The 17141-nt window shown below is 37.4% G+C and overlaps 1 protein-coding gene and 1 pseudogene across 9 annotated transcripts in view; both read left to right on the top strand.

Moving 5' to 3' along the window:
* The first annotated feature begins 3184 nt into the window (after window positions 1-3184).
* LOC107519339 (putative RNA-binding protein Luc7-like 2) overlaps window positions 3185-17141 on the top strand; it is a 56885-nt gene continuing 42928 nt past the window's right edge. The window contains exons 1-2 of one of the 9 annotated variants that reach the window (XM_016161890.2): window positions 3185-3625; window positions 16171-16241. In XM_016161890.2, the coding sequence (XP_016017376.1) occupies window positions 16184-16241 (58 nt within the window). In that variant the 5' untranslated portion in view covers window positions 3185-3625; window positions 16171-16183. The other 8 variants (XM_016161888.2, XM_036230833.1, XM_036230830.1 and 5 more) reach the window with 8 other exon arrangements.
* Window positions 12427-12544, top strand: LOC118611194 (annotated as a pseudogene).

Here is a 17141-nt window from a genome sequence, read left to right as displayed (position 1 = left end):
TAAGAGTACAGTGTTCACATACTAGGATTATGTGTGGGGTGGGAGAGAGATGTAATTCTGAACTAAAGGCAAGCTAATCCAAGGCACATTCCATTTGTAAGGTAAGGTTATATTTCACTCAATTAAAAGATACATCATTTACACAGAATTTGATTTTTCAAGTCTACATTTAACAGGAACCATATTTATAAAGTTGATAATAGGTATGTACTGATGCCCAAGAAGAACTACAGTATTAAATTTTACTATGTAGCTTTTAATTATTTACAATATTTAGTTAACAAATTACTATTAAATGAAGACTTGGCAAAATGTATGTTACTTGTATCTATTCTTATTTTAAATTACCTAGTTTCTAGCATGTGTAAATTTTTTAGATACATATGTATAATTCCTACATATTTTTTTTCAAATACGCGTTCAGCACACAAAGATAACCAGACACAACAAAACCCCATAAGTGAAAAGTGGTGGAAACAAGACAACAGAAACCACCAGGAAAAAAAAAAAAAAAATTAGATATTACTATTAACAACTTTGATTACAAAACACTTATGTTCACTAGGGCCAAAGAATAGCCAAATGTGGGACTTTCCTAAAGGAACCAGACACTATAAAAAATGACATAATAGATTTGAAAAAGAATCCAATAAAAATGCTAGAACTGAAAAAATAAAGGATTCAATTGACAGATTTAACAGCAGACTAAACAAAGCTGAAGAGAGGTTAGTGAACTATAAAATTTGTTAGAAAAAAATATCAAGAAGGCAGCTTGGCAAGACAAGGTAGAAAATGCAAAGAGTAAAGAGATATAGAGGATACAGTGAAAACTTGATCAGTGAGAGACAATATCTGAGAATAAACTTTTCTGAATTAAGAGACATTAGTTCACAGTTCTAATAGCTCAGTGAGTCCCCAGCCACAATAAAGAAAAGTAATCCACACCAAATACATCATGGTAAACTGAAGAAAATCAATGGTAAAAAGAACAAACTTTGAAAGCAGCCACCTATCCTCAAAGAAGTGACAGAACTGACTTCTCAGGAGCAATGGAAAGTTAAAGGAAGCAAGAAGGATAGAATCTATGTGCTGAAAGCAAAGAACTTCCAACCGCAATTTCTATACCCAATAAAAATATTCATCTAGAATTAAGAAAGGCAAAATAAAAATCATTTAAGATCAACAAAAATGGGAGAGTGCCACACTAATAGACAAGCACAAACGTAAACAGAAGCAGGGTAGGCAAACTGTACAGAGCCAGACAGTAAGTATTTGTGTTGCAGGCCATACGGTGTGGTATCTGATAGGACCACTCTGTTGTCGTAGCACAAAAGAAACCATAGACAATAGCAAATGTACGAACCAGGCAGCAGCCCAATGAAACTATTCGCAAAAATAGACAGTAGGCTGGATTTCGCCTGTGGACTGTAGATTGCTGACTCCCGTCCTAAAGTTTAAACTTCAGACAAAAGGGAAATGATCCCAGATGGAAAGGCAGAGGTTCCAGAAGGAATGAAGAGCAAAGAAAGTGGTAAATAAGCTAATTACAAAACTATAAATGATTAAATGCTTCGATTAAGACAGTGACTATGGGACTTTAGGGTTTTTTTACACCTACAGCACCTGGTCTTCCTAGGTGGTCTCCCATCCAAGTACTAGGCCCAACCCTGCTTAGCTTCCAAGATCAGATGGATAGGGCTTGCTCAGGGTGGCATGGCTATAGACCAGACTTTTTAAAAAACTAAATGCTATTTATGAGATGGAAGCAACCAGAAAAATAGAAAGGTAAGAACTAAAATCTCACTAATATAATTATTCAACATTTTAGTGTATTTCCCTCCTAAGGATATTATATAATAGCCCATCCTTCTATGACATAATTAATTTTTATTGTAAATAGGATCCTTTCCCTAGTATTTGGAGTTGTTTGAATTTTGAGTTATGTGAATAACTGGAGAGAAACTATTTTCAGTTACTAAAAATGTGATTCTAAAATTTTTATTGACCCAATATGCATTTAAAAGGACCCAGGAACAATGACTGCTGTTTCATGGTAATTTTTTATTGGTTTTGCTAATAGATTATAAGTTCCAAGACAATGCATATAAAATGTTAATAACAAAATTTTACCATTATTTCCTTTCAAAGTATCTAGGAAGTACATATGATCATCTTAAGGAATTAATATTTTATATATAAAAACGGTAAAACACCAGGGCAAGCTTGGGGCTAGGCATTTTCTGTTGGCTTATTTAGTCGTCACAATGCTATAAGGTCTATATTTCCATTAAACATGAGATTAAGAAGTAAATTGCTGAAGCTCCCAGTTAGTAGTCGACCAAGGTTTTGAATCCAGGGTGATGCAAGCTGTGACAACACAGGCTTTCTTTCTCATTGCTGCTGATACAGGCTGAAAAGGCTTTATCCTTCAAATTTATCTCACACTGAAAAAAGAAATTCTCTACAAGATCACCTGTCCTTACCTTTCTCAAAGACTGTTTAATCTTAATAGTCCTTAATTTAGACTAACAGCTTCCTGCTTTTGATTGCGAATAATGATGATTATTAATCCAAATGGGTTAGATCGCCTGTTTCCTAGTGTATTGATTTAAGGTATTATTTTCTGAATTTGACTTACCCCAATTCGAGGGGCTTAAAGCCTCTATGTAGATGAAGGAAAATAACCCAAATGTCAGATTTTCAGGGCTCCTTTTGTAGAGGATTGGGCAACAATGAGAAAAATGGTTGAGTCTGCACGATTCTGGGTGGGCCCCGAAAAGGGAGTTGATCGGTGAGTGTTCGTCAGGAACACGTCCATGTTAGCTACCAAGTCTGCTAGCTTTAGTCAGGCCGACCAGCAAGGTCTCTACTTACTTTTGATTCAGGGTAACCCTCAGGCACATTTGCTAATTTGGATCTGGTTCGCTAGCACTGTGCGTCGCCCTGCCCTATACCACCAGCAGCCGAGATCGCGAGGTTGAGAGCCTCGGGCAGATAGGGCTTGAGGGTCGGTTCAGGCCCCTGAGTCTCGCGAGATCTGGGGGGAAGGGGCGGAAGAACCCGCGTGCACGCGCCCAAGAGCCGTTAGGGTGGAAACCATCCCGAGCGGGGCGGGCGGAGCAAATACAGTTGGACGCCAGTTGGTGGAGCCCCCGCGGGAAACGACTAAGCGCGAGGAGCGTGCGCGCTCACGTCGCGGCGACGGCGGTGGCGAGCGGCGTCAGAGCTTAGAGGGGGGGGCCTGGCGGCTTCTGGCGGGTGGCGGTGTTGGAGGCGAGAGCTTGCTTAGCCCCTATCGCCTCTGTCCCAGGAGCTGGACAGAGTGAGGGGACCAGGGTCGTTTTCGGCGGCTGCTGCCGTCCACGTACGCGTCGTTGTCAGGAGCGCAGCCCGGACTCTCCTGCAACCCCTCCGGCTCCTTTTCCGCACGCTTCGAGGCGGCAGCGGCAACCGAGACAGCGTCTCACCTAACCCCCAGCCCTTCCCCTTGTCCCCCACCCCCGCCCGAAAGGGCCCGGTCTGCGCCCCACCCCCGCCTGTCCGCCCGCCCGCTACACCGCCGCCATGTCGGCGCAGGCCCAGATGCGCGCGATGCTGGACCAGTTGATGGGCACCTCCCGGGATGGTAAGTCTCTGCCAGCGCCCTGGGGGTGGGGGAGGGGATGGGGAAGGCGTGGAGAAGGGGCTTCGCGGGCGCACCTGGGCTTGTGTGTGTGTGGTTGAGTAAGGGGCTCCCAGATTGGTAACACGAGGTCCCGGCTCCCGGCCGGTCCAATTGGAGCCGGGCAGGCAGACTAGGGGAGGCGGTGACCAAGCGGATTGGCGGGAACTGCTGCCAATGGGGTCAGGCGGGGCCTGGAGGCTGAAAGGAGAGTTTGAGCCTTCAATGTTGACTTGGCTGGGACCGGAGAGCCCACGTCTCTTGCGTAGTCGGGCGGCGGGTTTTGTGGCCGAATAGGTATCAGCGGACCGCTAGAGCTTCCTCCCCCTCAGCTAATCCCTAACCCGGAGTTTTGGGATTATCCCTCGTCGCCGCCCTCCAGAGTATCTTCAGAGAACAGCCCACCCCCATCCCACCCCCTTATATGGGTCCGGAGGAAACCTTTGCTGTGAACCCAGTCCCAGAAATGCACTCGCGATCCTCACAGAAACAGCCATACTTAAGGAAAAATCTGACCCAAACCATGGTTTCTTGAAGTGGGTGTGTTTGGCCCCATTTTGTGAATAGAAAAATGTTAATGGCCTGTTCTGTTTTTTTTTTTTTCTTCCGAGAGACCTCCATTTTGTTAGACAATTTAATAGAGGCTTTGTTCTGTAAATATTGACAAATCTTGCATGTGCCCCAAATAGAACCATTTTGAATATGTGGTGCCCAGTGAGTTGAATATAGGGAAACGATTCCTTTAGGCACTTAAGGTTAGAATTTGTGTAGAAAAACACTAATTGCTCGATATCTTTTTGTCATAAAGAGAATTTCTAAAAAATGAACTGTTGCTTTTTTGTTGATAATTATACTGTACTCTTAAATTCAGCTTAAATCCATGCTAATATGGAGAAAATACTTTCTTTAAAACAAAACACTTGTCTACTTTTATATGTTGCTTCTTCAGGCAAGTAGTTTTTAGCCATTCTAGAAATGCTTTTTTCTCAATTAAAATTGCTTGACATAAGAGAAAAGGCACACTCTTAAATTTTTAAGTCCTTAGAATTTTGAGTGCCTCGCAGCAAAATACGTGAGTAGATTTTTTAAAATTGAATTCAGATATTTTGGCAGTGAATATTTGGGATGGCTTTTCAGTGTTCACAGTTATTTTAATAAAAACCCGTATTAGGAACTTCGTAGAACACATAGACAAAGGATGTAGATGGCAAACCGACTTGTGGTTGTGTAGAGAAGAGGGGAAGATAGGGAAAGAAATGAATTTTATTTGTGTAGTAAACCCTGGAAAGTAACATTAGTTAAAAATTCTAGTGGAGAAAACTACCCATCATCATTTTTCACTTTTAGATAAGGGTGGTCATTTTGTATCTGCAGCGTGTCTTAACATTGTTCCTTTTACTTTACAAAGAGTGTTGGGAAGGAGCTTAATGCAGGAGTTTAGCTGACAGAATAACTGACATTTGTAATAAAATGGTAGAAATCATTTAAGATTTACTTATATGATCCTTTTAATCCTACATGGATACCATATTTGGAACATTCTACATGGATTGAATTTCCTAATTTTACTGGGAGGATAGTAGAATCAAAGTACACTACTTTCACCTGATCAATTTCCGAACTAGGCAGCTAATCTGATATTGCAAAGCTACAACTAAAAAAAATATGTTCCTGTGTGTGTAGTCAGCAGAAACATGAATTTCTGAAAATCCATTCTGTTTTATATTCAAATTTTATATTTTTTTGTGTCTTACTGGATTTTTTTTTTGCCTCAAGACTAAGAGGATTTACCAATTAATTCATTTTTATGAGTCCACAATATTATTTAGCTAAAATGACTGGATTTTCACTGCCGTGTTGGGCCAGAAGTAAGAAACATGCTACTTTCAAGGAAAAGAATAGAATGGGTTTTTTTTAGATATTCAAGTTCTTTCATGTGTTGAAGATAATAATCAGAACATTCTTTTTTTTCTTACCATATAGTTAATGAGTTTACATATTTCATTTTATGATTCAGGACCTTTAAATAATTAGGATTGTTCTTTTTTAGCATACAGTCAACTTCAAGTTATCCAGGGATGGGGAACATGGATACGTTCCTCAATAACACCATGTAATTTGAAACCATATAATGGGAAGCTTTGTACTGGACACAGAAACAGCTTACAGGGAATGCTGTTGGGTGATTTTGGCTCTAAGAGGTGGATTTGGGGATCCAAGAGGTAGGAGAGAGATGGAAAAGGTAGGTAGGAGGTATTTAAAGCAGCTCTGTCCAAGTTTTTAAAAATTTTAATCTCAAGGACTAACTATAAAGCAACCACTGTCTTCCAGGATGGTGGGACTCAAGGTGGCAAGAAGCCCCACAGTCCTTAGTGTCCTGACTGTAAAGGAATCTGAAGTGGCACAGGAGGCCCAGGGCACTGGGAAAACCTTGCTTCTCTTTCACTTCCCCTTTTCCCCAGTAAAAGGTTTATTCCTTCTCCCCTGCCCCCAATTCAGAGTTTTTAATTTGTTCCTTTTTAAACTCCTTAGAGATTTGTCTGTTAAATGTACATTATTTCGAATTACTTAAATCAGTCATTTAGATTATCTAAACTTCACTGAAATCCTCAGAAATAGGAATTTTAGTGGCAGGGAAATGGAGAGGTAATTTTGGATCACTGGGCACTTCCAGAAAAGGCAGTCCTGGGTGAGTGGTGGAAGTGGGTGGTTTTGGACAACCAGAGGGCAGCATGATGGTGCTGGGAGGCTGGGCAGGGGGATGACCAAGAGGTGGGAGAGGAATGCACAAGGGAGATGGGAGGGCCAAAGACAAACTTTGCCTTCTTTGCAATTTTGCCTAGGGCCCTGGTGGTGGCAACCGCCTGTGTGCCACTGAAAATCGTGCCGATGCCTGGCATACTGCATAAATGGAAGCAGGGTACCGCGTGAGTTGAAACATTGGTCACACTATATAAAGTTTGTATATGTGAATCAGTGTAACTCATACCCATGTAACTGGGGGTCTGACTGTATTTGGATTTTTCTGATAAGGCATCATGGGCTAAGGAAAAGAGCACTGGGCTGAGACTCAGGAGACCTGGTTTCTAGCCCCAGCTGTACCTCTAATTGTAACCTTGGGTAAGTTGCTTAACCTTTTTTGCCTCAAGTTAAATCTATAATTTGTTAAATGGGAAAACAAATAATTTCCTATGTTATACTGATGTTGGAAAAATAAGTATATTTTAAGTTTTTTAGAAGGAGGAACCATAAGTAGATATAAATTAGTATCTGTTTTATTTGAAGTTTAAGATATGTTAAATTTTATAAATACTTTTCTGTTTTAGTTGTTAGCATTAAAAGAAAGGAGGGATAATTTGTTTCCGCTGAATATATTCCACTTGAAAGCAGGGATTAGTAGCACAGGAAAATTCAAGCAGTGGTTTGAGGTTTGTCTGTGACACTTGGAGGAACCCAGTGTCCTCTCACAGACTATAGTCATTTGTGCTGAGTTGGATTAATTGCAGAGATGTCCTTTAGCTAAAGCTTTACCTTTTGCCAGCAAATATACAGTTTGGTTATGATTAAGTCTCTGGTTCTTACCCTAGACAGGCCTGGCAGGGTGCAAAGGATAGGTATTAAAACAAAATCGAGAGTGTGAATTTAGATTACATCTTAAGGTTAGAAACTAGAGAAGTTACAGAAGGTAGTTTTGAGGATTCCATACCTCTTAATAGCTATAACCTTTAAATGGGATCAGAAACCATCTCTGAAAGGTTAAAACAGGCCAAAAATGGCAATCTAACCCCCAAAACAACTGGTAAACTAATAGAATATAAAATATAGAATAGGATTTTATAGCATCTTTAGTTGTCCATTATGGTTAAGGAATGATTAGGGCAAGTTAAAGCTTTCAGATAATTTTAGCTATTTTTGATGGTGATCTTCTTAAACATCTGATGATGTACTTCCTCGGGTAATAGAGTACATGAATCAGAATTTAATATTTTTGCTGATCATATATTGTACAGTGGTTGTAGTTCATGATACGTAAAAGGGGTACTCATCCTAGGAGATACCCAGAAAAATATAGTTCAGAAAAGCATTTACTTGTTCCTAATAAATTAGGGATACCTGACTGTTGAACCTATAAGATGGTATGCCATTGCTACCTTTCTGCAAATTAAGTTATTGAATCAAAGGTTGAAGTAGTGTTTTCTTTAGTGGATTTTCTTCATAAAATCATCTTTACTGTAATTCGTGTCCCTTGGCTTGTCATCAACATTGAGAGCATTTTCTTTTAACATAGTGAACCATACTTATTTCTTGGTCAGTTGTAAGCCATTCTTCTGTTCCACTTGGATTGTTCATTTTAAGTGAAGGAGGCATAGCCTTTAACACACAAGTGCACATTTGTAAATTCTTTAACAGTATAAGAAATTTTAGCAAACAGAAGGTTGCTAAAATTTAGTTAAACATAAGGTAAAACAGGTTTAGTAAATATTTGACTAATCAGAGGTCCAGGAATTTAAAAACACTGAAAGCTTTGTTAACACCCATATAATGAATCCATTTTAAAGAAAAAACTCTAACTTATTTTGGATTTTGAACTCCAATATTTCTATCTGCAGAATAGCCTAGAAAACAATAATAGTATCACCTCATATTTCTATCTGCAGAATAGCCTAGAAAACAATAATAGTATCACCTCAGATTTTTAGTTCTCAAGAAAGCCATATTCTGAGACATTATTTACTTTGGTTAAAAAAACTGAAACGAAAGAAAAATTATTTTGTCTATCACTGCATAAGCTCTATAAGCAGCATAAAAATGCTTTGGCGTGTGTAAAATGTCATATTAACATAATTAGTTGTGAGCTGCATGGGCAAGATGGGTAGCAGGAAGTCAAGAGCAAGTAGGTATCACGGATCAGGGTCAGGTTTAGTGAGTTAGATAGAATTCAGTACCAAGTAGTTCATACAGACATTAAAGCTCGAAGTTGTTTATGGTTCAGGCAAGCAGTGGGTTTGCAGATAGGCCAATGCTCCTTAAGAATGGAATTCCAGAAAGGTGTTTGAAATGAGCCGAATCCTAAAAGCTCACGGCTGTTAATAAAGTGCTTAAGAAAACAAGGGGTTCTGCTACCCAACATGATCAGTCTACTAAGAAATTGTAGGCTGAGAAGATGAAAAAAAGTTGGAACATTTTGCTAGAGAAAGAATGAGAGAGTGAGAGAGTAAGTTTCTGACAGGAATATTGTGGATATACTACTTGCAGAAAAGTCATTCTGTTCCTTTTTGGTTTAAATTCTCAGGCCCTAGTAGCCACTAGGGTAGAAATTGGAAGGCAGGGCCAAAATAAATGAGTTCATCAATTTTGTAAAATTATTGAGGCTATAGATAAAAGTAGTTTGTAAAAACTCCGTAACTGGCTGCAGCTTCGTGTTTTTGTTTTAACTGAATAACTTAAGACTTAGAAAAGTCAAAACCATTAGAAAGTAACACGTAGCTCTCAACTGAATAAATGTCATAGTTTGCTGTTTAACATGGGCTAGAGAAAAGGTCTGTAAAACTTTTTTTCTAAAAAAACAACAACACTAGATATTGATCCATGCATTCTAATTTAGTTGTGAACCATCTGCAGTGATGTTTGACCTGTGTGATTCAACATGAAAGGAATTTAACCAGCTGCCCTTGCCGAGTCTTTTGTCATGTTTCCTGAATGCATGGTAAATTGTTTTGTTTTTACCTTTTTGAGACATCAGTTTTCTCTTTTCAGAGTTATACTTTCCAAAGCTTTGTCTTTCAGTAAAATCGGTTGGATAGCTATTGGATAATATCTACCATGTACCTAGCTGTTCAGCTGCTTCTGTATTTTGTCCAAATATTAGGTTACACAATATACTTCACTTTCAGTTACTTAAGGGTATGTTTTAGTTTAAGTCTAGCACTGTGGCCCACTTGCTTTTTGTAAATAGTATTGGAATGCAGTCATGCCCATTTGCATACATATTGTCTATGGCTGCTTTGCCTTACAGTGTTGTGTAGTTGCAACAGACACATATGGCTGGCAAGCTTAAAATATTTGCTGTCTGGCTCTTTAAGAAAAAGCTTGTTGACCACTGTTCTTAAATTAGTGATTCTCAAAGTGAGTCCCCAACCTTAGCATCACCTGGGAACTTGTTAGAAATGTAAGTTCTTGGGCCCTCCCCAGGCCTACAGAAATGCTAGAGATAGGGTCAGCAATCTGTGTTTTAAGCAGCCTTCCACATGTCTTTGATAAACATTAAAAGTCACCCCATTCTTAATAAAATTAAAAAGGGAAAAAAGTTTGAGAAGCCTTGTTCTAGGTAACTGTTTCCCAGTGTTAGTCACACATATCACCTTTACTACTTTTTACCGTATTTTCTATTTTTTCAATATTTTCCTTTGTCAACTTTCTAAAAGTATAAGTTAATTTTAAAATAATTTATTGTTCCCCAGAAAAATTAATGCAATGAAAACAACATGGTGTTAAAAGATGTCTAGACTCTGTTGTCATTTATCCTATACTAAAAAATTAGAACTTGATAGATATATTAAATGCATACTAAGGGCCAAATGGAAACTTCCCTTGACTTATAAATAATCACTGCTAAGTGATTGAGTGATGTTTTAAATGTCTTGTTGGTAAAATCACCTAAAATCATTCTTCATACAAATCTCATACTTGAAAAATACTGTTCTCTTATTTATGTGAAAGGAAAGTTGCTTGAATTGTTATATACCAAAGCCCCCACTTAGGAATGACTGGCCAGAAATGCATACCTGTGAGATGAAGCGGTCTAGGAGTCCCTAGAGAGTTCCATCTAGAATTATAGGGTGAAATGACCTCTTAGCTTGATTTCTCACCTCTCCACTAGTGTTTTGGTCTGTAGCAGTCAGCAGTTGTGGAGGTTTTCACCAACCTGTTCTGTGGTAGGACTGTGAAAGATACTTGGTTGTGGGAAAAGCTGCTTATCAAAGATAACCCCTAGACTAGAAATGTGGAGGAAGTGGTTGTGGTTCTACATTAAGGATGGGGAACACCAGGGTATGCTTACTAGGAATAGTTGATCCCCCTCAGATTTTAGAAATCATGTATTTGTATTTCCAAAAGTTCCTGTGTTATGATATAATCTGCCTCATAATACTAGACAGAATACTTCTCAGGTAAGGTCTTCTATATATTTATTGGCTGGTGTGCTTTTAGGGTATTGTAATTGCTGATAGGAATAGAATCCTCTACACAGTCTCAGTCCTTTCCCCAGGAGCATTCCTTGTGAACTTAATGTATATTCCATGTGACACAGTGTTTCTGCTGTGCCTTTTCAGTAGTCGTAAGGCTCAGTCTCCTTCATGGTAATCTGTTTTTTCATTTTAACTTCTTTTATCATTGAGTTGTCTGTCGCCTCTGTCCTTTGATATTCTCATTTCTTTTCCCTTTTTATTTCTTCATTGGTTTTAGATTTGGGGAGGCTCTACTTAGCTTTTATAGCTATCACCAGTCAATGAGAACTTGTATTTTTAATAGTCAGCCAATCATTTTTTCTTTGATTTCAGCTGTGTCTTCATAGCCAGAGATAGCTTTCATCAATTCTAATTTTGTGTTTAGAAAGTTCTGGATGATAGAAGGCACCAGATATCCAGAAAACTAGTGTTACTGTATCAGAATTGGCAGCTCTGCAAGTAAGTATTAAAATATAAAATTTAGCAGGCTGCAGCTTTTTAATGACTGACTTTGCTTTATGACAGCTATAAAAGAAATTCTGTATAATCTCCTTTAGAACTTAATTTTTAGGTAACTATTCAGGCTTTTCTAATGTACCTTAAATATAAGAAGGGAGATATTCATAGATTTCCTAAAGCATGTATCCCCCCAGAAATATGATGGCATCGACCCAGGGGCCAGGTTTCTGTGCTTGTGCAGTGAGAGAAGATAGGGCTTGGCAAGGAGTGGAATAGATTCCTTGGAACGTATCCACTTTAATATCCGTCCTCACATTTCCATTACCATTCTGTTGCTCTTAAAGACTCTATGTAAACTTTTTCTCCTACCAAGGCTGTTTTCCAGTCTCGTTCCTTATAACATTACTTGGATTTTCATGGACAAGTTGATTGGTGGATTTAAAAAATTATTTTAGTAATATTTATCTTTGGTCATAGCAAAAATAATTTGGAATTTTCTTTTACATTGGGCATTGCATTTTTAAAATGTTGGGCTTGTCATGGAGATTGTGTTATTAATACTTATTTGTAATTATAAACCTGTAGAACCATACAAAAATATTAAGAGGGATAGCCTTTTTGAACTGTATAACATCCTTCTTTTTGCATTTTCTGGGAGAAGTAAAAGTTGCTACTACAACTCAGTATGATTGTACAAGTTCTGTTAAAAGAAGCGATTGCTATTACATTTGGAAGGGAGATTGCCATGACTGGTTTTTCCCACTGCTATGTTTGGATGAGTATACTTTCTCTTTTTCTCTTATGTAATAAATAAATTTCTGAAAAGTTTGACTTATATCAAGTTATATTAAGTATCTTCAGAGCATCTGAATCATATTAACACATGGTAGTGAGTTTTTTATAAACAAATCCTATACTTTGAACAATATAAATATGCAATGAATTAAACTGAGTGTATTAACAAGGGAACATGGAGTAATGAGGTTTTGTTTTTTTATTTTTATTTTTTAAAGTTAATTACAAAAGGGTTCCTATAGGTGAGTTTTAGGCTGATTTCTAAAGTAACAATAAAAGTAGGTGGAGTATGGCCATTTCACCCTGAACAAGCCCGACCTGTCTGATCTCGGAAGCTAATCAGGGTCGGGCCTGGTTAGTACTTGGATGGGAGACCACCTAGGAAGACCAGGTGCTGTAGGTGTTAAAAAAAAAAAAAAAAAAAGGTATTGTAAGCTAACAATGTCCTTGCAATCTGTGAAGTCAACCAAGGATTGCCCTCCCTAAAAAAAAATTAAAATAAAAAACATATAAAAGTAGGTGGGAGAAGTTAGTAGAGTTGGTCAGGAAATTCGAGGAGGGTGTAAAAGTGATTATCACATCGGTTCTTAAGAATAATAGTCACTGTACAGTGATAGTCACCTGCTTTTACCTTGGTTCCACATGGAGACATGAGGGTTTACTATTACAGGACAGGTCTCCTTCAGCCTTGTACTAGACTAGAAATTGGCCATGGGTCTTTATACAGTTCCCACCTTATTATATGGACTCAGTAGCTTGTATTGTAGAAATGGTAATAAGAGGATGGGACATTTTTCTGCATTTGAAGATTCAAGGGCACAGGCACATGAGAAGCTTTAAGCTTTCGGTTATGCACTTTTTCTAGCTCTGACTTTCCTTTCACTGAAATGGTATTGATTTTATTTTAGAGGGAATATGCCTACCCTGTCCCAAGCCAACAGTGACATGTGAACACCTAACAACTGTACCTGTGGGGAGAGCTTTAGTTGTCACATTGGAGATTATGGGAGGGCTTTCCCTTGCCTGTCCCCATTTATAAACTAGAAGGTGCTTCCATTGCTTTGTGTGCTGTTGAGTTTTTTCCTGTTTTCCCTAAACTAAGCTTTAAGTTAATTCTAGACAAAAGAAATACTAATTAGTTGTTTTCATAAATTGCTTGCCGTTGATTCCTGATAATATGCAGTAAGATAAGGATTCTACATACCATTATATATGTCAAATATTACAAACTTTAAGGTTCTTTGAAATTATAATACTAAACTCAGTTCACTTTTGCTTAGCCTTCACAGTTGTTGATCACATAGCATGGTCATCCATTCACAGCTTAAAAATATACAGGGAGCATCGGAGAGAATGGGTAAAGTAAAATTTTGATGTTTTTAAAATAGCACCTAAATCTGTGAAAGTTGATTTGAATTATTGTTTGTATGGGAGGGAGAGGGTGGGTGACACTGGAGGGATGGGGGTGGACATTGGGAAAATAGCATGCAGCATGTAAAATGATACTGGACACCATCCAGGCTTGGGTTTTAAGGGTTACTACAATTTAAGATTAAGGCAGTTTCAGAAAAGGCAGGACCATATAATGGCAGTGTTAGGATTTAAAGCGGGTTTGTTTTTGCCTCCCGACAGATTAAAGGGAATTTTGAGACTAGCAGTAGCTGAGGACAGTTTGGACAGGAACCTTCTTTTTAGAGTAGCCTGTTCATATTCCCTAAGTGAACCTGTCTTAGTACCACCTTAGGCTCTGTTACATTGCTTAAAGACCAGGAGAGGAATAATATAATATGTAATAATACTTCTGTATACTTGTGACTCAGGTGTTCATAATTCATGAAACTCATGAAAGGGTTGAACAAAAGACAGGTTAAGCGAGTTGTTACTCTGAAGTTAGTTGTCTGGTAGGAAGTATTAATAGAAAGTTCAATACTTCCATTCATATGAAGAGCACTGCTTGCCAAAGTTCTAAATCAAGTTTCTAATTCTAACAACTTGGCATTGTGATTATGTACAAAATCTAATGACATTATTGAGTTTATAGGGCAGAGAGACCTACATGTTTTTATGGGTAGGACATTTTGTTGTGGTTAACTCAAATTATCTCTGCCCCATTATATTAAACATTCTTTTTATACTTTGTCTTCACACTAAAAATCTGGGTTGAAGAAAAAAAATGAAAATGTTGTTTAAGAATCAGATTTGTACCCCAAAAATATTTTGTCCCAACTTTACTGTTCTCCTATATGAAGCCATTTGCCAAAGCCTTCCTTGTTTCTAAGTTTTGTCAAAGATATTCCAGTTGGGAATACTCTTTTTTCCTTTGGTCTAGGTTCTATATCTTTCCTTCATATTTTGGCTTCTACTTAGTTCATGAAGCCTTTTCTGACCTCTCCTGTCTTTGAATTCTGGTCTTAGAATTCCTGGAGCACTACTCTTTGAAACATCCATTTGGTACCTGGATCATGCTACCTTGCATTATTACTCATTACTTAATTTGAATATCCTATTTCTTCAGCAAAATCATGGGCTCCTTGAAGGTAGAGAACTTGTCTTCTATGTTTCTTTGTAACCCCATTCTCTAGCACAGAGGATGTGTTCACCAATAGTTTTGATTCTATGATTCGGAGCCAATGTTATTGTATATTGTAACAGGGCAATTGTTTTTTATTAATTTAGGTTATTTTTACATGATTATATGCCCAGAAAACTTCAAGATAGAGTACATTGAATTCATAAAGTAATTCCTTGTACTGTAAAGAGATTTGGTTCATATTTGTTCCCTATTATAGCCCCCACCCACCCACCTCTTTTTTAAAAATGGGTGCTATTTTACCTCGTTTCTTTTGAAAAACATGGTTTGGGCCAGATATCTTGACAGAAATCAAAATTACCAGTATTTTCATTTTAAAATTCTTTGTTGGTTTAGCCAAACTATACTTTCATGGCATACGCCCAGATTTATTAAATACTACATGGACATGGTAATGTAGCCAAATTATTTTAAAATGTTAAAGTCTCTTAAGTAAAACTTTTAAAATATTTATAAACACTCAGTTGCTAATCCCTCAGGGTATTTCTGTATCTCAAATTACCAGGGGTTTTATTATTTCATTGTTTTAAAAGTTTCTATAATGTATAGGTGATATTTGATAGCTGTGTGTATTGTGTTTACTGCAGTTATCAAATGTGTATAGAGCAACCACTTAAGTGCAGTGAAACGTTTTTTAAAAATGTTTTTTGGCATTTGTAGAAGCTGATTTTTTTTTCAAGCTCATCAGGGATAATATTTGCTAAATTTGTGTTTGGAACTGTTCATATTTTATCTGACAGCTGTGTCTTCAGGGCACGTGTATCTTAACTCTAGATTTAATGTTGTGATTTCTGAAGCAAAAACAGTTACCCTACTTGATGAAATGTTTGATTAGTAAACTATGAATCTTGATTTTATTCTAAGGCCTGGCTTATAATCTTGAGCCATTAGTTTGACAAAACACTGAAATGATACTGCTGTTGCGTTACTGAAAAGCTTAGATACTTGTAGCAGGGAGACTCCTAGATATTGAAGAAATTTTTTTTCTTAAAAAAAATTTGAATCTTTAAATTTCTTAGCATTATTTGGGTACAGATTTAAAACAAAACTTTTTTCCTTATGTGCTAGGAAGCAAAAAGCTTATAATAGAGCATTGCCATTCTGGTGTGAGATTATCATAGTACCATTCTAACATGAGTAAGGCCCTCACCAAAAGTCTCAATGATACACATTTTTAAAAAACATTTTTTAAAACTCCATTTGGCCCAAGGACAACTTTCTAGAGCTTCAGCCTCGGACTTGTACCTCTGGTCAGTCATAGTCTTAATACTCGTTAAGTTAGTATTTAAAACAATAAAACACCCTGATTTTGTTCACTTTTGTTTTCATATACAAGAATCTTTACAATCAACATGTACTTCTAGATGCTGTATTGAAATTGCTGGCAGAGTCTATTCTATACAAACTGAACAATCTGGCCCCTTGTTTTATTTGTAAAGGTTCAATGTATCTATGCCTGCCTACTTCAATCTGCAAGGGAGTGTCAGAAAGGCCCCGCATTCGCCGAGCCGTGAGTTATTGCTAACTTTTCAGATGTGTTAATGAATGTGGAACAAAAGCAGTTGTGTTTAAAAGGAAAAAAGGATCATCAAAATAACCTTTATAGTAGCAGGCATGAACACTAAATGAATTATTCCAAATTGTGGTGTCAAAAATAACCTACTTTTTAATTAGAAAACCTATTGTTGAACTGCTCTGAAGCTAGCATTTTAACTCTAAATCACTGTTTTTAAAATTTTATATACCCCTGTTGCAAAACAATTTCCTTTAAGCCTTTTTAACTAAGTTAAAACAATTTGAACAAAATCTTACCCCACCTAAAAATGGCAGTATTTAGTTAACTTTGAGTTAAGGTCTTCAAAATGAGACCAATGCAAAAGGGGTAAAGTTTTAACCTTTCTGTATTTCACATGTGAAAAACAAATTAATTCAAATAATTGAATCATTTTCTAGATGAAACTTTTTGAAGTGCTCCAGGCATCATGTGAAGTACAGCAGTATTTATAATCTGTTTTGGTACCAACCATTCTCGCTTCAGTAATTCACCAGTAGGTTTTCGTTCATCAATGATACCAATTTAAGGCTAAAATAAAACACCTACATTTCTTAGGGCTTACCACTCTACATCCTTAAGAGTTTTTTCTTTTTTTTCCAAAGAGATTCTAAGCAAAAAATTGTAACTAACATCAATATTTTGTTATTAGAGCTAGTTACCTTTCTTTTTCTTGAATTCTTTAAAGTTTAAGTAGATAGGCATATTTGTTTAGCAGGTTGGATGCTCCTATTGCTTAGGAGATGGTGTATTGTGTTATATGAAGACAGAATGAATTTAAATGTATCTAGTTTGGCCACATATAGCACAGGCCACATAAAACTTGGAGATGTGGGACCTTTGGAAGCATTACAGTTA

Source organism: Rousettus aegyptiacus, unplaced genomic scaffold, assembly GCF_014176215.1.
Source record: "Rousettus aegyptiacus isolate mRouAeg1 unplaced genomic scaffold, mRouAeg1.p scaffold_m13_p_13, whole genome shotgun sequence".
Lineage (NCBI taxonomy): Eukaryota > Metazoa > Chordata > Mammalia > Chiroptera > Pteropodidae > Rousettus > Rousettus aegyptiacus.
Note: the sequence above shows the minus strand (reverse complement) of the source record. Positions and strands in the feature narration are given on the sequence as shown.